Here is a 22,500-nt window from a genome sequence, read left to right on the forward strand (position 1 = left end):
GGGTCCTAAGGGCGGGCGGGCCCCGGGGCGGAGCGGGGGGGCGGGGCGGAGCGGGGGGGGGCGGGGCCGGCCCCGCAGCCCCTGCCCGGGGTGGGGGGGGAGCTGGGGGGGGGCAGCCGGGATGGGGCCGGGGCTGCAGCATCTCCTGAGCGCGCTGCTCCGGTTTTTCAGGCGGGGCCAGCAGGTTTTCCTGAAGGCGGGGGACACCGCTCCCGGCTCCGAGGCGTTACAGGTAGGGGCGGCGGGACCCCCTCCCCACGCGGGACCCCCCTCCCCACGCGGGACCCCCTCCCCATGTGGGACCCCCCCGGCCGGGACCCGCGACCCGCTTCACTTCCCAGCCGAGACCCGTAACCCACACCCCTCCCACCCGAGACCCCTAAACCACCCCCCCTTCCCACTCTGGACCCCCGTTCTAACTGCCCCCCATCGCACCCGAGACCCCTAATCCTCCTCCCCTCGCACCCGAGACCCCTAACCCACTCCCCTTCCCACACTGGACCCCCGTTTCAACCACGTCCCCTCCCACCCGGGACCCCTAATCCACGCCCCCCTCCCACCCGGGACCCCTAACCCGCCTCCCCTCCTACCCGGGACCCCTAACCCTCCTCCCCTGAGCCCCTAAACCTCTACCCACTCCCACCCGGTACCCTTAACCCACCCCCCCCCATCCCAACCGCCCCCGCTCCCACCCGAGACCTCTAGCCCACCCCCCTTCCCACCCGAGACCCCTAGCCCACCCCCCTTCCCACCCTAGATCCCCATCCCAACCGCCCCCCCTCGCACCCGGGACCCCTAACCCACCCCCCTCCCACCCGAGACCCTTAACCCACTCGCCTCCCACCCGGGACTCCCATCCCAACCACCCCCCCTCCCACTCGGGACCCCTAACCCTCCTCTCCTCCCACTCGGGACCCGTAATCCACCCCCCTCCCCACCCTGGACCCGCGTTCTAGCCACCCCACTCCCACCCGAGACCCCTAACCCACCCCCCCTCCCACTCTGGACCCCCGTTCTAACCGCCCCCCTTCCCACTCGGGACCCCCCACCCGTGCCCCGGGGGAGCCTCGCTGACCCCGCTCGGTCCCGGGGGGGTTAGGGGTCCCCGGGTTTATTCGGGGGGGGGGGGGAGACCCCAGGCTCCCGATCCACCCGGGAACGGGCTCGGGGCCGGCGGGGAAACTGAGGCACGGAGCGGGGGTGGGGGGGGGAGCAGCGGGGAGAGCCCCCAGCCCCCCTCATGTCATGAAGCTGGGGGGGGGCGTGGTGCCCGGAGCCGGAGGGGGGGCTCGCTGGGTGCCGGGGGGGTCTCACTGGGTGCCTGGGGGGTCTCGCTGGGTGCCCGGTGCCGGCCGGGGTGGGGGTCCCGCTGCCGCCGTGTCCGTGCGTGTCCCCTTCCCCGGGTCTTGGGGACACGCTGGGCTCCGTGTCCCCCCCCCCCCGCAGCCACGGGGGGGGACGGGAGGGGGGGGGGGATCCCGCCTGGCCGGAGGAAATGGGCTGGACCGGGCGGTCCCGGTGGTCCCGCATCGCCCTCCCGCAGCCGCCGCCATGGGGACCCTCGGGGACACCGTGAGCGACCCCCGGGGGGGGGGGAACTGAGGGTGGGGGGGGTATGGGTGGGGGGCTCTGCCCAGCCGCCCTGGGGAAACGGGGGGTTTGGGGGGGGAGGGGGGTTGTTCCTTGCGCCTGGGGGTCCCTCGGTTTGGCGGTGCGAGGAGTTTGGGTCGGGGGTCCCTGGGGGGGGGGTCGGGGGGTCGCGGGGGGGGTCCCCACTCACCCCCTGGCCCCCCCTGCCCGGCCACGCGAACCCCAAGAGCTGGCCAGCCCTCGGGGGGGTTGTGCTGGGAAACTGGGGGGGCCCATCCGAGCCCCCCTGCCCTGCAGCACCCTACCCCACGTCCCCCCCCCCACCCCCCCATTTTTTTTTTTGGGGGGGGGGGGCGGCTGCACCCCAGTCCGTGGACGGGAAAACCTTCGGTCCTTTGTGCTCCTGCGCCTTCGAACGCTTCCGAATTTGGGGGGGGGTCACCCCAGTTTGAGGGGGGGGTCACCCCAGCCTGGGGGGGGAGGGGTCAACCCAGTTCGGGGGGGGGTCACCCCAGCCCCTCGCGCCGTCCGCTGGGCCTGATCCTTGACCCCACCGTGCCGAGCAGCAGCGATGGTTTCGGGGTGCGGCCGTGGTCCCCCCCGCTTTGCGTGGCCGGAGCTGGGTGGGGGGTCCCGGGGGGGGTCTGGGGGGGGGGGGGCTCCGGGTTCAAGGCCGGAGGGAAGCAGGGACGTGCTGGGAAATGGAGGGAAGGAAAACGCTGACGGAGGGGGAGGGCTGGCTTGCGCCCGAGCCGGGGGTCGGCTGCTGGCCGTGGGGTGCGCTGAGCCCCCCCCCGTGGGGCAGGGAGACCCTTGGGGACATCAGAGCTGTCACCCGGCGCGGGGGACGGGACGCGTGGCTCCTCCCTGACCGGGGCGAGGGGCCCTCTCGGTGGTACGGGGGGGTCCCTGAGACCCCCGCTTGGTGCCCAGCGCCCGACTGGGGCTGTCCCAGTTGGGTGCTGGCGGCTGGGTGGGTGCTGCAGGACCCCCCCCCCCCGCCCCGAGGGGACCCGGAGATGTGGGGGGACCCGCAAGGGAGCCACGACCCCCGGTCTGGGGGGCAAAAGCCACCCAGATGTGGGGGGGAGACACGACCCCCAGCCTGGGAGGGGCAAAAGCCACCCAGATGTGGGGGGGAGCGAGGACCCCTGGTCTGGGGGGGGGGAAAAAGCCACCCAGATGTGGAGGGGAGCGAGGACCCCTGGTCTGGGGGCTGTTGGGTGGCACCGAGGAGGAGGAGGGGGACGTGGGATGGGGGGATTGGGCAGAGCTGTCCCGTCCCCCCCCCCCAGCTGTCGTCGCGCCGCAGTGACACGGGGCAAAGGGACATGACCAGGGCCGTGCCGGGGGGGGAGTGGCACGGGACAGATCCTGAGGAACAGCTCAGCCCCCCCCCAAAAAAAAACTTGGGACCCCAGTCCCCATCGGTGCCCTGGGTGCGTTTGGGACCCCCCATCCCGGAGCTCGGGGTGGGGGGGGATATAGGGCTCGGGGCTTTACTGTGGGGCGAGGCCGAAGCTGTCGGTGCCTCCTCTTCCTCCCCGACGCAATTAGCGGCTGGCCGGGCCGTGAATCAAACCCTAATTAATATGCATTCGTGGCCTAATGAAGCAGGAAGGAGCTGGGGGGGGCCCAGAGGCTGGGGGGGGCACGCTAGGGGGGCTGCTTGTCCCCCCCCCGCCTCCTCACCCCACGCCAGGGGTCTGCCTTCTCCCAGCTGCCAGGGCTCGGGGTGGCTGAGCCTGCCTCAGTTTCCCCACGCGTGGGGGGCTCGGCGAGGGCGGCGTGGGGGGGGGACACAGGCGTGGGGGGGGGTTTATCCCGACGCCGTTGGCGTTTCCTGCGGCCGGGCAATAACGGGGAGGAAAGGGCTGCACAATGCGGCGTGGACACTTCTTTCCGTGACGTGGGGCAGGGCCGGCTTCCTGCCCCCCACCCCACCCCACCCTGCCAGCCCCAGGGCCGTGGGGCGGAGGGGACCCCCCAGGCCGGGGTGGGTGGGTGAACCCCAGTGGTCCCTGGCACCTCCAGGCACGTGGAAACCAGGGTGGGGGGGCAGAAATGGCCTGGGATGGAGGAACTGGGGTGTGGGTGCTGCTGCACCCCAGGATGGAGGAGCTGGGGTGCGGGTGCTGCTGCACCCCAAGAATGGAGGAACTGGGGTGTGGGTGCTCCGGCTGCACCCCAAGGATGGAGGAACTGGGGTGCGGGTGCTGCTGCACCCCAAGGATGGAGGAGCTGGGGTGTGGGTGCTGCTGCACCCCAGGATGGAGGAGCTGGGGTGTGGGTGCTTCTGCACCCCAAGGATGGAAGAGCTGAGGGGTGAGTGCTGCACCCCGGGATGGAGGAGCTGGGGTGCGGGTGCTCCTGCACCCCAAGGATGGAGGAACAGGGGTGTGGGTGGTCCTGCTGCACCCCAAGGACTTAACGGGTGACTCCGGGCTTCCCTCTGCCTCAGTTTCCCCATCTGCGTAGTGAGACCCCCCCCGCCGTTCCCAGACCCCCTCCCCTGCCCTGAGAGCTGGATTCTCCCTTATTTATGGAAAATAAAAGAGGTGCTGGGGCGTAGAGGGGGTGTGCCAGCCCCCCCGGCTCCCCCCCCGGTGCCAGCCGTCCCCTGGCACTGCCCCGCGCGAGCGATGCTGGGCCCCGTGCCCGGCGCTGCCACCGCCGAGGGTTTGGCACCAGCCGCCCTCCGCTGTCCCCATCCCTCGGGGTGACATCGGCTGGGTCCCCCTCCCTGCCGTGGGACGCGGGTTAGGGGATGTGGGGCTGAGCGGGGTCCGTGTCCCCCTCCCTGCCATGGGATGTGGGTTAGGGGCAGGAGATGTGGGGCTGAGTGGGGTCTGTGTGCCCGAGTGAAGTCCATGTCCCTGTCCCTGGCATGGGACATGGGTTAGGGGCAGGGGACGAGTGCCTGAGCGGGGTCTGTGTCCCCCTCCCTGCCGTGGGACACGGATTAGGGGCAGGAGATGTGGGGCTGAGCAGGGTCCGTGTCCCCCTTCCTGCCATGCGATGTGGGTTAGGGGCAGGGGATGTGGGGCTGAGCGGGGTCCGTGTCCCCCTCCCTGCCATGGGATGTGGGTTAGGGGCAGGGGATGTGGGGCTGAGCAGGGTCCGTGTCCCCCTCCCTGCCATGGGATGTGGGTTAGGGGCAGGGGCCGTGGGGCTGAGTGGGGTCTGTGTGCCTGAGTGGGGTCTGTGTCCCCTCCCTGCCAGGGGACCTGGGTTAGGGGCAGGGGACAAGTGCCTGAGCGGGGTCTGTGTCCCCCTCCCTGCCGTGGGACACGGATTAGGGGCAGGAGATGTGGGGCTGAGTGGGGTCTGTGTCCCCCTCCCTGCCATGGGACACGGATTAGGGGCAGGAGGTGTGGGGCTGAGTGGGGTCCGTGTCCCCCTCCCTGCCAGGGGACGTGGGTTAGGGGCAGGGGACAAGTGCCTGAGCGAGGTCTGTGTCCCTCTCCGTGCCGTGGGACGTGAATTAGGGGCAGGGGCCGTGGGGCTGAGTGGGGTCCATGTGCCCAAGTGGGGTCCATGTCCCCCTCCCTGCCGTGGGATGTGGGTTAGGGGACATGGGGCTCCGCAGAGTCCATGTCCCCCTCCCTGCTGTGGGGCAGGAGCCATGGGGCTGGCGAGCCATTTATCTGCCCCCACCCCAACCACGGCTTCCTTCGCCCCACGCGGGCGAGACCCCCGCCCCGCTCCCCTCGACGCCGGGCCCCGCTCTTCCGAGAAGGCCGCGATGTTCCCGGGGACGGGAAATCCTTGAGGAGCGCGGCCGCGCTCCCGGCCATCGTCCTGCCCCGCCGAAGGGACATCAACAGGAAGGGACCTTGGCTCGCGCCCCGACCCCTCGGTCCCGGGGGGCCCGGGCCGGGGGGACGCGGGGAGCGTCGGGCTGCGTCGTCCCGGGCGGGGCGGAGGGTTGGTGCAAATGCCCCGTGCAAATGCCCCGTGCAAATGCCCCATTCAAACTGCCCCGTGCAAATGCCCCGTGCGAATGGTTGGTGCAAAATGCCCTGTGCAAATGCCCCGTGCAAATGCCCCATTCAAACTGCCCTGTGCAAATGCCCCGTGCAAATGCCCCGTGCGAATGGTTGGTGCAAAATGCCCTGTGCAAATGCCCCGTGCAAATGCCCCATTCAAACTGCCCTGTGCAAATGCCCTGTGCAAATGCCCGGTGTGAATGGTCAGTGCAAAATGCCCTGTGCAAATGCCCCATGCAAATGCCCCATTCAAATTGCCCCGTTCAAACTGCCCCATGCAAATGCCCCGTGTGAATGGTCGGTGCAAAATGCCCCGTGCAAATGCCCCATGCAGTTGCCCTGTGCAAATGCCCCATGCAATTGCCCCATGCGAATGGTCAGTGTAAAATGCCCCATGCAAATGCCCCATGCAATTGTCCCGTGCCAATGACCAGCTGTGCAAATGCCCCGTGCAAATGCCCCATGCGAATGGTTGGTGCAAAATGCCCCGTGCAAATGCCCCGTGAAAATGCCCCGTGCAAATGCCCCATTCAAATTGCCCCATTCAAACTGCCCCATGCAAATGCCCCGTGCAGTTGCCCCGTGCAAATGGTTGGCTGTGGAAATGCCCCGTGCAATTGACCCATGCGAATGGTAGGTGTAAAATACCCCATGCAAATGCCCCATGTAATTGCCCCATGCCAATGATCAGCTGTGCAAATGCCCCGTGCAATTGCCCCATGTGCATGATCAGCCATGCAAATGCCCTGTGCAAATGCCCCGTACAAATGGTCAGTGTAAAATGCCCCATGCAAATGCCCCGTGCAAATGCCCCATTCAAATTGCCCCGTTCAAATTGCCCCATTCAAACTGCCCCATGCAAATGCCCCGTGCAGTTGCCCCGTGCAAATGGTTGGCCGTGGAAATGCCCCGTGCAATTGCCCCATGCAATTGCCCCGTGCCAATGATCAGCTGTGCAAATGCCCTGTGCAAATGCCCCGTGCAAATGCCCCGTGTGAATGATCGGCCATGCAAATGCCCTGTGCAAATGCCCCGTGCAAATGGTCAGTGTAAAATGCCCCATGCAAATGCCCCATTCAAATTGCCCCATTCAAACTGCCCCATGCAAATGCCCCGTGCAGTTGCCCTGTGCAAATGGTTGGCCGTGCAAATGCCCCGTGCAAATGGTCAGTGTAAAATGCCCCATGCAAATGCCCCATGCAATTGCCCCGTGCCAATGATCAGCTGTGCAAATGCCCTGTTCAAATGCCCCGTGCAAATGGTCAGTGTAAAATGCCCCATGCAAATGCCCCGTGCAAATGCCCCGTGCAAATGCCCCATTCAAATTGCCCCGTTCAAACTGCCCCATGCAAATGCCCCGTGCAGTTGCCCCGTGCAAATGGTTGGCCATGGAAATGCCCCGTGCAATTGCCCCATGTGAATGGTAGGTGTAAAATGCCCCATGCAAATGCCCCATGCAATTGCCCCGTGCCAATGATCAGCTGTGCAAATGCCCCGTGCAAATGGCCCTGTGCAAACTGCCGGGTGCCAGCGAAGGCTGCGGGCGAGGAGGAGGAGGGTGGGGTGGAGGGATGCGCTCTGCTCCAGGCTCCCAGGCTCAGCACAGCCCTTCCCAGCTGGACCTGGGGAGAGGGACTGGGAGTGCTGGGGGACGACAGGGTGACCATGAGCCAGCAGCGTGCCCTGGGTGCCAAGAAGGCCGATGGGATCCTGGGGTGCATGAGGAGGAGTGTGGGCAGCAGGGCGAGGGAGGTTCTCCTGCCCCTCTGCTCTGCCCTGGGGAGGCCCCATCTGCAGTGCTGGGTCCAGTGCTGGGCTCCCCAGTTCAAGAGAGATGAGGAGCTACTGGAGAGAGTCCAGCGGAGGGCTACGAGGATGAGGAGGGGACTGGAGCATCTCTCCTACGAGGAGAGGCTGAGGGAGCTGGGCTTGTTCAGCCTGGAGAAGAGAAGGCTGAGAGGGGACCTTAGAAATGCTGATAAATATCTGCAGGGTGGGGGTCAGGAGGACGGGGCCAGACTCTTTCCAGTGGTGCCCAGTGACAGGACAAGGGGCAATGGGCACAAACTGAAGCCGAGGAAGTTCAGTCTGAACAGGAGGAAGAACTTGTTCCCTCTGAGGGTGATGGAGCACTGGAACAGGCTGCCCAGAGGGGCTGTGGAGTCTCCTTCTCTGCAGATATTCCAACCCCGGCTGGCCGCGGTGCTGTGCAGCCTGCTCTGGGTGACCCTGCTTGGGCAGGGGGTTGGGCTGGGGGACCCCCAGAGGTCCCTTCCAACCCCACCATGCTGGGATTCTGAGATGCTGTGACTGGGGAAACTGAGGCAGACCTGGGCACGCAGAGCTCCCGGCGTGCGTTTTTCCAGATCCCCCTGGGGGGGGCTGGGAAGGCTCAGCCCGGGTGCCGGAGCCCAGCTCCGCATCCATCTCCCCGCACCAGGACCCCGCGCAGACGAGCGCGGCGAGGCCAGAGCCGCCCCAGGAGCGTTTCCTTCCCGCTCGCCCTCATTATCCCCCCCCCACCCCCCCGCTAAAAAATGAGCTCATTAAGGCGCTACCTCGGCTTACAGGTTGCTGCCGCCTGATTTAATTAAAGCAATGTAATTAGGGGGCCGAAGGCAGCGCTGGGAGCAGGCACGGGCAGGCTGGGGAGGGGTGGATGTTTTCCGTCCCGCTGTCCGTCTGTCCGTCCTCGGCTTCCCTGGGCCCTTGCCCAGCGCTTTGCCCCCCAGATGCTGCTTGGGGGGGGGGGTTTATCAGGGATGCTGCCCCCACCACCCCACCCCGACGGAGAGGATTTCCCCGGGGATCCGTGGCTCTGGGGCTGGGGGACGGCGATGGAGTCGCTCCCCACCTCCGTGCCTCAGTTTCCCCACTCGCGTCGCCCAAGCTTGGCTATATTTAATATATCATATATTTGGCCCAAGAGCGGGGGGGGGCAGCCCTCCGGGGAGGGGAGCGGGGCTGGGTGGGGGGGCTCGGCGGTGCCGGGGGAGGGAGATGAGGGTGAATCACGGCTCGGGGATATTTTTATCGCTCCCGGATCGCTGGGCGAATGCCTGGGCAGGGCGACGCGGGAGCTGGGGGTTTGCTTGCGGGCGCCGGCTGCTGGGGCTCGGCTTGGGGGGGGTCTGGGGGGGGGGGGATATCAACTGGGGGTGGTGTCACCCTGCTGTCACGCAGAGGAGAGGTGGCAAAGGCAGGGATGTCTGTCCCCGTGCGCCGGGAGCGACCCTGGGTGCAATTAGGGGGGGGGGGAAGAAGGGGGTCCTGGACCAGCGCCTTCATCCGCAGAGAGGAGGAGGAGGGGAGAAATTGCCCTGGGGGGGGGGAAGTGATGGGGGAAGGCAGAGCTGTGGCACGGGGGGGTCTGGGTGACCCTGCCCGCGAGTCTGGGGGCTGGCAGGGAGCCCCTGGCCCGGGGAGGGGGTGACCCCAGCCCTCCCGAGCATCCCCTTCCCTCTGCATCCCGGCGAAGGGTCTGCCCGTGGGTGGGGGTAGCCCATGGGTGGGGGTACCAAGGATTGGGGGGGGGGGGGTATCCGTGGGGGGCACGGAGCTGGGCGTGCTCAGCATCTCGGATGCTCTAATCCGATTTGGGATGCCCAGCGCCGGGAGCGAAGCCGTCCAGACGGAGCGATGTCCGGCTGCGTCCCGAAAGCGATCGCTCACGCTGGGGGGGGGGGGGGGGGGGGGGGGGAATAACGCCCTAATTAGCTTACAGAATTAATTGGGATCATTTCCCTCGCGTTCCCAGGTGGATAAAGTCCTGCGGGGGGGGCTGGAGCCGAGCTCGGGGGGCTGGGGGCCAGCACCCGTGGGTGCTCCCGCAGCCGTGGCAGGATCCATCCCGGCTGTGGGTCTGGGCCCCCCCCGTCCCCCACCCCAGCCCAGGACCCCCCATCCTCGGCCTCGCAAGGTGGGGTGGGGGTGGGATGCTCCCAGACGCCGGGTATCGCTGCTTGGCTTTCCGTGCCTCAGTTTCCCCAAGGGAGCCGAGCGTCCCGGCGGGTACCTCCGGCCTCTGCCCGCCCCGGGGGTCTTTTACTCCCCCCGGGGGGGGGGGGCTCTGGAGAGGGGAGCGTCACCCTCAGCTCCCCGATGCGGGGGCAATCCCGTCTCCATCCATCGCCCGGGAGCGAGGGCAGGGGAAGGGGTGCGAGCCCCGAGCCCTGAGACCCATGGGGCTGGGGGGGGAGGGGGGGGATGTGGGGCTGGGGATGTGGGGGATGTTGGACCCCCCCCCCCTCGATCCCTCTCCCTCCCCATGGCAGGCGGGAGAGGAGATTTTCCGGAGAGGAAGCCGGCCGGGATGGGATTTCGCTATTCCATAAACATCTAGCGAGGGGGGGGGGGAACTGGGGGGGGGGGGGTGAGCGGGGGAGGGGCAGATCTGTCCCAGAAACCCCCCCCCCCAGCGCGTGGCCGTCCCTCCCGGAAAAAAAAAAAGGCCACTTTTTCAGTGCTGGTGAATTCCCCCCCATGGCAAAAGATGCTTTTCCACCCCGGGGGGGTCCGGGGTGGGGGTCCCTGGCATTGGGTGGCTGGGTGCGGGGTGCTGCCGCCGCTCTCCGAAAGGAAAAAAGGGGAGGGGGGGAAATAATAGGAGGAAAATAAAAATTTGCTGTTTTCCATGGGGAGGAGGGAGAGCGGCTCGTGCTCAGGGCGGCTGGGCAGCGGCGAGGTTCGGCTTTGCGTGGGTCTGGGTGGGTCCTGGGATCCACTGCCTGCACCCTGCCCCTGGGTCTGGATGGGTCCCGGGATCCCTGCCTGCACCCTGCCCCTGGGTCTGGATGGGTCCCGGGATCCGCTGCCTGCACCCTGCCCCTGGGTCTGGGTGGATCCTGGGATCCCTGCCTGCACCCTGCCCCTGGGTCTGGATGGGTCCCGGGATCCCTGCCTGCACCCTGCCCCTGGGTCTGGATGGGTCCCGGGATCCGCTGCCTGCATCCTGCCCCTGGGTCTGGGTGGATCCAGGGATCCCTGCCTACACCCTGCCCCTGGGTCTGGATGGGTCCCGGGATCCCTGCCTGCACCCTGCCCCTGGGTCTGGATGAATCCCAGGATCCGCTGCCTGCACCCTGTCTGCGGGTCTGGGTGGATCCCAGGATCCACTGCCTGCACCCTGCCCCTTGGTCTGGGTGGATCCAGGGATCCCTGCCTACACCCTGCCCCTGGGTCTGGATGGATCCCAGGATCCACCGCCTGCACCCTGCCCCTGGGTCTGGATGGATCCCAGGATCCGCTGCCTGCATCCTGCCCCTGGGTCTGGATGGATCCCAGGATTCGCTGCCTGCATCCTGCCCCTGGGTCTGGATGGATCCCAGGATCCGCTGCCTGCATCCTGCCCCTGGGTCTGGATGGATCCCAGGATTCGCTGCCTGCACCCTTCCCCTGGGTCTGGATGGATCCCGGGATCTGCTGCCTGCACCTTGCCCCTGGGTCTGGATGAATCCCAGGATCCGCTGCCTGCACCCTGCCTGCGGGTCTGGATGGATCCCAGGATCCACTGCCTGCACCCTGCCCCTGGGTCTGGATGGATCCCAGGATCCGCTGCCTGCATCCTGTCCCTGGGTCTGGATGGATCCCAGGATCTGCTGCCTGCACCCTTCCCCTGGGTCTGGATGGATCCCGGGATCTGCTGCCTGCACCCTGCCCCTGGGTCTGGATGGGTCCCAGGATTTGCTGCCTGCACCCTGCCCCTGGGTCTGAATGGATTTGTGGATCCCCTGCCTGCACCCTGCCCTTGGGTCTGAGTGGATTCGGGGATCCCCTGCCTGCACCCTGCCCCTGGGTGTGGATGGATCCTGGGATCCGCTGCCTGCACCCTGCCCCTGGGTCTGGGTGGGTCCGGGGATCCCCTGCCTGCACCCTGCCCCTGGGTCTGGGTGGATCCCAGGATCTGCTGCCTGCACCCTGCCCCTGGGTCTGGGTGGATCCAGGGATCCCTGCCTACACCCTGCCCCTGGGTCTGGATGGATCCCAGGATCCACTGCCTGCACCCTGCCCCTGGGTCTGGATGGATCCCAGGATCCGCTGCCTGCACCCTTCCCCTGGGTCTGGATGGATCCCGGGATCTGCTGCCTGCACCCTGCCCCTTGGGTCTGGATGGATCCCGGGATCCACCGCCTGCACCCTGCCCCTGGGTCTGGATGGATCCCGGGATCCCTGCCTGCACCCTGCCCCTGGGTCTGGGTGGGTCCCGGGATCCCTGCCTGCACCCTTCCCTTGGGTCTGGGTGGATCCAGGGATCCCTGCCTGCACCCTGCCCCTGGGTCTGGGTGGATCCAGGGATCCCTGCCTGCACCCTTCCCGTGGATCTGGGTGGATCCCGGGATCCACCGCCTGCACCCTGCCCCTGGGTCTGGATGGATCCCGGGATCCACCGCCTGCACCCTGCCCCTGGGTCTGGATGGATCCCGGGATCCGCTCCCGCATCCCACTTCCCAGGGACCCCCTTCCCCATCGGGAGGAGGACCCCGGGGGACAGGGACACGGGGCGCTCCCCGCGCCGCGCGTGGCTCCCAGTGCTCCCAGCACGCCGGGTACTGGGTCAGCGGGATCAAAGCGCTGAGCGGAGCTGGCGCGGGGCCCCAGCCGGGATCGGCCGGGCCCGAGGCCGTCGGGAAAAGCTATTTATGGCGAGACTCGGGCTGGGGGTCGCGGCCGCGCTGGCGGCGTGCCCGGCACGGCAGGGCCCCATCCTGGCAGCACAAGGGTGCTGGTCCGCGGGGTCCCCAGCGCGGGGTGAGGCGGGGCGAGGGGTGCGCGGTCAAAGCCCCAGCTCCGGGCTGGAGGAGCGGGGCTGGGAGCGGGGCGAGTGGGGTGAGTGGGGTGAGTGGGATGAGAGTGGGGTGAGCTGGATGAGTGGGACAAGCGGGATGAGTGGGGTGAGTGGGGTGAGTGGGGTGAGTGGGGCAAGTGGGATGGGTGACGTGAGTGGGGTGAGACTGGGATGAGAGTGGGATGAGTGGGGCGAGTGGGGTCAGTGGGATGAGTGGGACAAGCGGGATGAGTGGGGCGCGTGGGATGAGCAGGGTGAGAGTGGGATGAGAGTGGGAGGAGTGGGGCAAGCAGGATGAGTGGGGTGAGTGGGGTGAGTGGGGTGAGTGGGGTGAGTGGGGTGAGTGGGATGGGTGACGTGAGTGGGGTGAGACTGGGATGAGAGTGGGATGAGTGGGGCGAGTGGGGTCAGTGGGATGAGTGGGACAAGCGGGATGAGTGGGGCGCGTGGGATGAGCAGGGTGAGAGTGGGATGAGAGCGGGAGGAGTGGGGCAAGCAGGATGAGTGGGGTGAGTGAGGCGAGTGGCATGAGTGGGATGAGTGGGGTGAAAGTGGAATGAGTGGGATGAGTGGGGTGAGTGGGGTGAGTGGAATGAGTGGGGTGAGTGGGGTGAGTGGGATGAGTGGGGTGAGTGGGGTGAGTGGAGTGAGAGTGGGATGAGTGGGGTGAGTGGGGTGAGTGGGGTGAGAGCAGAGTGAGTGGGGTGAGTGGGGTGAGTGGGGTGAGTGGGGTGAGTGGGATGGTTGGGGTGAGTGGGGTGAGTGGGGTGAGTGGGGTGAGAGCAGAGTGAGTGGGGTGAGTGGGGTGAGTGGGGTGAGAGTGGGGCGAGTGGGATGGGTGGCGTGAGTGGGATGAGACTGGGATGAGAGTGGGATGAGTGGGACAAGCGGGATGAGTGAGGCGAGTGGGATGAGTGGGGCGAGTGGGGTCAGTGGGATGAGTGGGACAAACAGGATGAGTGGGGTGAGTGAGGCGAGTGGCATGAGTGGGATGAGTGGGGTAGGTGGAGAGAGTGGGATGAGAGTGGGATGGGTGGGATGAGTGGGGTGAGAGTGGGATGAGTGGGGTGAGTGGAATGAGTGGGATGAGTGGGGTGAGTGGGGTGAGTGGGATGAGTGGGGTGAGTGGGGTGAGATCAGAGTGAGTGGGAAGAGTGGGGTGAGTGGGATGAGTGGGGTGAGTGGGGCGAGTGGGATGAGTGGGATGAGTGAGATGAGTGGGATGAGTGGGAAGAGTGGGATGAGAGTGGGATGAGAGTGGGATGAGCGGCATGAGCGGGATGAGAGTGGGATGAGTGGGGTGAGTGGGGTGAGTGGGGTGAGAGCGGGGTGAGTGGGGTGAGAGTGGGATGAGTGGGGTGAGTGGGGTGAGTGGGGTGAGAGTGGGATGAGTGGGATGAGCGGGATGAGCAGGATCCGTGGGATGACCAGGATGATGGGGATGAGTGGGATGAGTGGGGTGGGTGGGATGAGAGTGGGATGAGTGGGATGAGCGGCATGAGCGGGATGAGAGTGGGATGAGTGGGAAGAGTGGGATGAGCGGGATGAGTGGGAAGAGTGGGGTGGGTGGGATGAGTGGGATGAGCGGGATGAGCAGGATCAGAGTGGGAAGAGAGTGGGATGAGTGGGGTGAGAGGGATGAGTGGGGTGGGTGGAGTGAGTGGGATGAGAGTGGGGCAAGCGGGATGACCAGGATGAGCGGGGTCAGAGTGGGAAGAGTGGGATGAGAGTGGGATGAGCGGGATGAGTGGGAAGAGTGGGAAGAGTGGGATGAGAGTGGGATGAGAGTGGGATGAGAGTGGGATGAGAGTGGGATGAGTGGGGCAAGTGGGATGAGCGGGAAGAGCAGGATCCATGGGATGAGCAGGATGACCGGGATGAGTGGGATGACCAGGATGACTGGGATGACCGGGATGACCGGGATGACTGGGATGACTGGGATGACTGGGACGAGCGGGATGACCGGGATGACCGGGATGACTGGGACGAGCGGGACGAGTGCGTCGCCCCTCCGGGGCCAGCCCCGCTCCCCGCCGTGCCTCCCCCTCCCCCAAACGCTCCCTCCCGCCTCCGCCGCTCTCCCCGCACGCCGGGAATGTTTTTTTTTAGCTCCCGCAGCTTTTTCCACCCGCGCCGGGGACAGCCCCCGGATTCCGGCCCCGTTCAAGCCGTCACCCGTGTCCAGCTGCCACCCGTCCGTCCCCGCGCCGAGCGCGCCGCCGGCATTCGATGCCCCCAGCGAGCCCGGGGGTCCCGCTCGGGCTCTGCCCCATCTCCCCCCGCGTCGGGCGGGGATGCTGAGCCACCACCGAGGGTCCGGAGGGACAGAGGGACGGCGGGACGGACACCCACCCGAGGCCTGGCTGTATTCTACAGTGCATGTGTCTCCAGTGGGAGTAAGCGACCGGAGACGCAGCCCTGTTGGAATAACAGCCAGCGCCCATGTCTGCACCCGCGCCCGGATCCGGCCCCGCACCCAGGATGCTCCCGGGGGTTCGCTGTCCCGGCCGGGGTGGCAGAGGAACCTGATGGAGGTCACCAAGGGCAAGGGCAGGGTCCTGCACCTGGGGAGGAACAACCCCAGGCACCAGTACAGGCTGGGGCTGACCTGCTGGAGAGCAGCTCTGCGGAGAGGGACTGGGAGTGCTGGGGGACCACAGGGTGACCATGAGCCAGCAGCGTGCCCTGGGTGCCAAGAAGGCCAATGGGATCCTGGGGTGCATGAGGAGAAGTGTGGGCAGCAGGGCGAGGGAGGGTCTCCTTCCCCTCTGCTCTGCCCTGGTGAGGCCCCATCTGCAGTGCTGTGTCCAGTGCTGTGCTCTCCAGTTCAAGAAAGATGAGGAGCTACTGGAGAGAGTCCAGCGGAGGGCTGCGAGGATGAGGAGGGGACTGGAGCATCTCTGCTACGAGGAGAGGCTGAGGGAGCTGGGCTTGTTCAGCCTGGAGAAGAGAAGGCTGCGAGGGGACCTTATAAATGCCTACAAATATCTGCAGGGTGGGTGTCAGGAGGACGGGGCCAAGCTCTTTTCAGTGGTGCCCAGCGACAGGACAAGGGGCAACGGGCACAAACTGAAGCAGAGGAAGCTCCAGCTGAAGACGAGGAAGAACTTCTTCCCTCTGAGGGTGATGGAGCCCTGGCCCAGGCTGCCCAGAGGGGCTGGGGAGTCTCCTTCTCTGGAGATATTCCAACCCCGGCTGGCCGCGGTGCTGTGCAGCCTGCTCTGGGTGACCCTGCTTGGGCAGGGGGTTGGGCTGGGTGACCCACAGAGGTCCCTTCCAACCCCACCATGGTGGGATTCTGGGATTCTGTCGTTCTGTGTATGGGTCATGCTGGTGTCAGTGTGGCTCATGGAGACATTGGTGTGGCTCATGGACATGTCAACATGGCTCATGGAGATTTCGGGGTGGCTCATGGAGATGTTGGCATGGCTCATGGACACGTCAACATGGCTCATGGAAATGTCAGTGTGGGTTGTGCTGGTGTCACCGTGGCTCGTGGAGATGTTGGGGTGGCTCGTGGAGATGTTGGCGTGGCTCATGGACACATCAACGTGGCTCATGGAGACGGTGTGGGTCATGCTGGTGTCAGCGTGGCTCGTGGAGATGTTGGGGTGGCTCATGGAGATGTTGGCGCGGCTCATGGACACATCAACGTCGTTCATGGAGAAGTCGATGTGGGTCATGCTGGTGACAGTGTGGCTCATGGAGATTTTGATGTGTCTTGTGGAGATGTTGGTGTGGCTCGTGGACACATCAACGTGGCTCATGGAGATGGTGTGGGTCATGCTGGTGTCAGTGTGGCTCATGGAGATGTTGGGGTGGCTCATGGAGATGCTGGTGTGGTTCGTGGACACATCAAAGTGGCTCATGGAGATGTTGGTGTGGGTCATGCTGGTGTCAGTGTGGCTCGTGGAGATTTTGATGTGTCTCATGGAGATTTTGGCGTGGCTCATGGACACATCAACGTGGCTCATGGAGACGTTGGTGTGGGTCATGCTGGTGTCAGCGTGGCTCATGGAGATTTTGGTGTGTCTCATGGAGAAGTTGGGGTGGCTCATGGACACGTCAATGTGGTTCATGGAGACGTTGGTGTGGGTCATGCTGGTGTCAGCGTGGCTCATGGAGATTTTGGTGTGTCTCATGGAGATGTTGGGGTGGCTCATGGACACGTCAATGTGGTTCATGGAGACGTTGGTGTGGGTCGTGCTGGTGTCAGCGTGGCTCATGGAGATTTTGGTGTGTCTCATGGAGATGTTGGGGTGGCTCATGGACACGTCAATGTGGTTCATGGAGACGTTGGTGTGGGTCATGCTGGTGTCAGCGTGGCTCGTGGAGATGTTGGGGTGGCTCATGGAGATGTTGGCGCGGCTCATGGACACATCAACGTGGTTCATGGAGAAGTCGATGTGGGTCATGCTGGTGTCAGTGTGTCTCGTGGAGATTTTGATGTGTCTCGTGGAGATGTTGACGTGGCTCATGGACACGTCAACGTGGCTCATGGAGACGTCAACGTGGCTCATGGAGACGGTGTGGGTCATGCTGGTGTCAGCGTGGCTCGTGGAGATTTAGGTGTGGGTCATGATGTTGACGTGGCTCATGGACACGTCAACGTGGCTCATGGAGACGTCGGTGTGGGTCATGCTGGTGTCAGCGTGGCTCGTGGAGATGTTGGGGTGGCTCACGGAGATGTTGGTGTGGCTCATGGACACGTCAACGTGGCTCATGGAGACGTCGGTGTGGGTCATGCTGGTGTCAGCGTGGCTCTTGGAGATTTAGGTGTGGGTCATGATGTTGACGTGGCTCATGGACACGTCAACGTGGCTCATGGAGACGTCGGTGTGGGTCATGCTGGTGTCAGCGTGGCTCTTGGAGATTTAGGTGTGGGTCATGATGTTGACGTGGCCCATGGACACGTCAACGTGGCTCATGGAGACGTCGGTGTGGGTCATGCTGGTGTCAGCGTGGCTCGTGGAGATGTTGGGGTGGCTCGTGGAGATGTCGGTGTGGGTCATGCTGGTGTCAGAGTGGCTCGTGGAGATGTCGGCATGGCTCGTGCAGGGCCCAAGCGCGGCTCTACTGGTCACCTCCACGCAAACCCAGTGCCCTGGGGACACCCTCCCCTTGCCACCCCATGGGGCCGGGGCTCCAGCCCAGTGCTCCCAGTATGCCGGCATGCTGCACCCAGTCCCGTCCCCACCCACCCCCTCTGGCACCAAAGCCTCTCCCGCTTTTCGGGGAGCCTCCATCTCCCTCCCAGCAGCACCCCGCTCCCCCGTGATGGAAGTTGACCAAAAAGGGAGGTTCTGACCCCAAAAAGGACCCGGGCAGGCTATGGCGGCTGGGGGGCTCCAGGGGCAGGAGGTCGCGGCCTCGCCCATCCCTGGGGGTCCCTCGGGCCCCGTGACCCCCCTGCTCTCTCCGCAGGACGCCCTGCTGAGCCTGGGGGCCGTGCTCGACGCCGCCCGCCTGCGCGACGCCCTCCGCCATGGCCTCGTCGCCCTGCTGCCCGCCGTGGTAGGTGGGGGGGGGACGGGGCCTGATCCGGGGCGCCCGGGTGGGTGGCGGGGGGGTGCTGGGGTGGGGGGTGGGGGGAGGAAAGTATCCCTCGGGGCGGTTGGGGGGTTTGTTGGGTGTCTGAGACCACCCCCTCACAGTGGGGTTGGGGGAAGACATGCGGGTGGTGGATTCTCTGCTGGCTCGTACTGAGGTTGAGCCTCGGGGTGGGGTCTCCCCCCAGCCCACCTCAGTGTCCTCCCCCCCATAAGGGCCACGTGTCACCGGTCCCCTGGTTGCCATTTTAAGCATAAAATTTGCTTTCGGGTTGACTTCTGTGACGCTCAGTCCCTGGTCCTGAGTGGTCGCCCTGTAGCGGGCAGGGAGTGACATGGAGACCCCCGGGAGCTGCAGAGCCCCAGAGGTGGCCCTGGGGTGCTAGTGGCCCTGGTGCCACTGGTGACCCTGATGCTGGTGACCTTGGTGCTGCTGGTGGTGACCCCAGTGCTGGTGGTCGCCCTGCAGTGCTGGTGACTCTGGTGCCACTGGTGCTTGTGGTGGCCCTGGTACTGGTGGTGACCCTGGTGCTGGTGGTGACACTGGTGCTGGTGGTGACCCTGGTGCTGGTGGTGGCCCTGCAGTGCTGGTGGCTCTGGAGCTGATGACCCTGGTGCTGCTGGTGGTGACCCTGGTGCTGGTGGTGACCCTGGTGCTGGTGGTGGCCCTGCAGTGCTGGTGGCCCAGGGTTGTTGGTGGCCTTGGTGCTGCTGGTGACCCTGGGGTGATGTTGACCTTGAAGCCAATGGTGGCCCTGGTGACATTGGTGACCCTGGGGTGCTGATGGCCCTGGGGTGCTGGGTGGTGACCCCGGCACTGATGGTGGCCCTGAGCTGGTGGTGGCCCCTGGAGTGCTGATGACCTGGGTGCTACTGGTGGCACTGGTGCTGGTGGTGACCCTGGTACAGATGGTGGCCCTGTGGTGCTGGTGACCCTGGAGTGCTGATGACCTGGGTGCTAATGGTGGCCCTGGTGCTGGTGGTGACCCTGGCACTGATGGTGGCCCTGGGGTGCTGATGACCTTGGGGCTAATGGTGGCCCTGGTGCTGGTGGTGACCTTTGCACTGATGGTAGCCCTGGGGTGCTGATGACCTTGGGGCTTAACGGTGGCCCTGGTGCTGGTGGTGACCCTGGCACTGATGGTGGCCCTGAGATGGTAGTGGCCTTCGGGTGCTGATGACCTGGATGCTGATGGTGACCCTGGTGCCACTGGTGGCCCTGCAGTGCTGGTGGCCCTGGTGCTGGTGGTGGCCCTGCAGTGCTGGTGGCCCTGGTGCTGGTGGTGGCCAGGCCCAGGGCAGGCGTCGTGCCACGAGGCCAAGGGCAGAGCTGGGGTCCCCAGGCCCCCCTGAGCTGCTGGGTGGGGGGGCTGGGACACGTGGGGACCGGGGGGGAGCGAGGGGTGTGTGAGCACACGTGTGTGCGTGTGAGCAGGTCTGTGTGCGCGAGGGCACACGCCTGCAGGCGGGTGTGAGTGTGCACGTACGTGTGCGTGCAAGCATGTGTGCAGAGCTCCGTGCACGCGTGTGCAGGCGTGTCATGCACGTGTGCCTGCAGGTGTGCCTGGTGCACGTGTGCAGGTGATGCACGGCTGTGTGCATGAGTGTGTGTGCACACGTGTGCCTGTGTACATGTGTGGGTATGCACGTGTGTTTATATGTGGGTGTGCACATGTGTTATGTACATGTGTTTATGTACATGTGTGGGTACGTGTGTACATGTGTAGGTATGCACGTGTGTCTGTACATGTGTGAGTATGCACGTGTGTGTACATGTGTGGGTGTTCACATGTATTTCTGTGCATGCGTGGGTATGCGTGTGTTTATGCACATAGGTGGGTGTGCACATGTCATTACGTACATGTGTGGATGTGTACGTGTGTTTATGTGCATGTGTGGGTATACACGTGTGTTTGTGTACATGTGTGGGCATGCACATGTGTTTATGGACATGTGTAGATGTGTACATGTGTTTATGTACATGAGTGGGTATGTATGTGTATCTGTACATGTGTGAGTATGCACATGTGTTTACGTGCGTGTGTGGGCATGTATGTGTGTTTATGCACATAGGTGGGTGTGGACATGTCTTAATGTACATGTGTGGGTATGCACATGTGTGCTTGTGTACATGTGTGGGTGTTCACATGTGTTTATGTGCGTGTGTGGGCATGTGTGTGCGTTTATGCACATAGGTGAGTGTGCACATGTCGTTATGTACATGTGTGGATGTGTAAATGTGTTTATGCACATGTGTGGGTATACACATGTGTGTCTGTGTACATATGTGGGTATACACATGTGTCTATGTGCATGTATGGGTATGCACATGTGTTTATGCACATAGGTGAGTGTGCACATGTCTTTATGTACATGTGTGGATGTGCACATGTGTTTATGTACATGTGTGGGCATGTATGTGTGTCTGTGTACATGTATGGGTATACACATGTGTTTGTGTACAAGTGTGGGTGTGTGTGTCTGTGGACATGTGTTGGTATGCACGTGTGTTTGTGTACATGTGCGGGTATGCACGTGTGTTTATGTTCATGTGTGGATGTGTACGTGTATTTATGGACATGTGTGGGCATGTATGTGTGTCTGTGTACATGTATGGGTATACACGTGTGTTTGTGTATGTGTGTGGGTATACACGTGTGTTTATGTGTGTCTGTGGGCATGTATGTGTGTTTATGCACATAGGAGGGTGTGCACATGTCTGTGTACATGTGTGGATGTGTTTATGCACGAGTGGTACATATGTGTGTGTACATGTGTGTGTACATGCAATGTGTTTATGCACATGACTGGTACATATGTGTGTCTGTACATGTGTGTTTGTGTACATGCAATGTGTTTATTCACGAGTGGTACATATGTGTGTCTGTACATGCGTGTTTGTGCACACGTGTGTGTATGTAAGTGTATTGATGCACCCACGTGGGTGTGCACATGTGTCTGAGCACACGTGTAGACATGTACATAAGTTTACATACATGTGCATGTGTGTATGTGTGTTTATGCACGCGTGTGGCTGCACACGTGTGCTCATGCTGCTGCGCTTGTGCACATATGTGGGTTACATGTGTGTTCATACATGTGTGGGGGGTGTGAATGTGTTTACATGAGCACACGTGTTGTGCGTGTGCGTGGATGTGTATGTGTGTTTGCACACACGTGTGTTGACGCGGGGGGAAGCCGTGGCTCTTGCCTTGGCAGGGCCCAGTGCACCTGGGGAAACTGAGGCAGGGCCCGCAGCGCTGGGGGGGGCCGGGGGGGGGCCGGGGCTCTGCTGGGCGGAGGGGGGGTCCCGGTCCCAGCGCCGCCCCCTCCCCTCGCCAGGAACACGTCTACATCTACCTGCTGGACGGGGAAACCCGGCTGATCTGCGACGACCCCCCCCACGAGCTGCCACCCCACGGGACCCTCAGGTGAGCCCGCAACCCCCCCGCCCCACCCCGGGGCTGCGCACACGCGTGCGGCCCGGCGGGCGTGCAGGCACACGCGTGTGCGTGGGGGAGGCCGGGTTCCTAGGGGGGCACGGCTGGGGAGACCCTGCCTCCCCCCCCCCCCAGCCCCGCTGTGGAGCCGGGACCCTCTGGGTCACCCAGAGACCCCCACGGGGAGCAGCCGCCCTGTCCTGCGTGGGGAGGGGGGGGGGTGACGATGAGCCGGGGCTGGCCCTGGGCTTATCCCTGTCCCCATCCCTGTCCCCATCTCCGTCCCTGTCTTCATCCCCATCTCCATCCTCATCCTTGTCCCCATCCTCACCCCCATCCCTGTCCCTGTCTTCATCCCTATCTCCATCTCCATCCCCATCCTCATCCCCATCCCCATCCCCATCCCTGTCCCCATCCTTGTCCCTATCCCTGTCCCTGTCTTCATCCCCATCCCCGTCCCCATCCCTGTCACCATCCCCATCCTCATCCTCATCCCCATCCCCATCCCCATCCCCATCCCCATCCCCATCCCCGTCTCCATCCCCATCCCTGTCCCCATCCTTGTCCCCATCCCTGTCCCTGTCTTCATCCCTATCTCCATCTCCATCCCCATCCCCATCCCTGTCCCCATCCTTGTCCCCACTCCTGTCCCTGTCTTCATCCCTATCTCCATCTCCATCCCCATCCTCATCCCCATCCCCATCCCCATCCCTGTCCCCATCCTTGTCCCCATCCCTGTCTTCATCCCCATCCCCATCCCTGTCACCATCCCCATCCTCATCCTCATCCCCATCCCTGTCTTCATCCTCATCCCCATCCCCATCCCTGTCCCCATCCCCATCCCCATCCCCATCCTCATCCCTGTCTTCATCTCCATCCCCATCCTTGTCCCCATCCTTGCCCCCGTCCCCGTCCTTGTCCTTGTCCCCATCCCCATCCCTGTCTTCACCCCCATCCCCATCCCCATCCCCATCCCCATCCTCATCCTCATCCCATCCCCCTCCTCTTTCCCTTCCCTTCCCTGTCTCCATCCTCATCCTCATCCCCATCCCCATCCCCACCCTGTCCCTGTCCCTGCACCCGTCCCCGTCCATCTACTGGGCGTGGACCCCCAGGGAGCTCCCTGGGAGCTGGGCACGGGGGTGGCA

At 64.4% G+C, this 22,500-nt stretch overlaps 1 protein-coding gene across 2 annotated transcripts in view; it reads left to right on the forward strand.

Annotated features, from left to right (window-relative positions):
* The window catches only part of PDE2A (phosphodiesterase 2A), a 77,506-nt gene that overhangs the window by 34,567 nt on the left and 20,439 nt on the right, over window positions 1–22,500 (forward strand). The window contains exons 2-4 of one of the 2 annotated variants that reach the window (XM_075414617.1): window positions 172–232; window positions 17,788–17,877; window positions 21,255–21,343. In XM_075414617.1, the coding sequence (XP_075270732.1) occupies window positions 172–232; window positions 17,788–17,877; window positions 21,255–21,343 (240 nt within the window). Of the gene's footprint in view, window positions 1–171; window positions 233–1,497; window positions 1,573–17,787; window positions 17,878–21,254; window positions 21,344–22,500 lie in introns of those variants that run through there. The other variant, XM_075414625.1, reaches the window with a different exon arrangement.

This window comes from Opisthocomus hoazin, chromosome 1, assembly GCF_030867145.1.
Source record: "Opisthocomus hoazin isolate bOpiHoa1 chromosome 1, bOpiHoa1.hap1, whole genome shotgun sequence".
Classification (NCBI taxonomy): Eukaryota; Metazoa; Chordata; class Aves; order Opisthocomiformes; family Opisthocomidae; genus Opisthocomus; species Opisthocomus hoazin.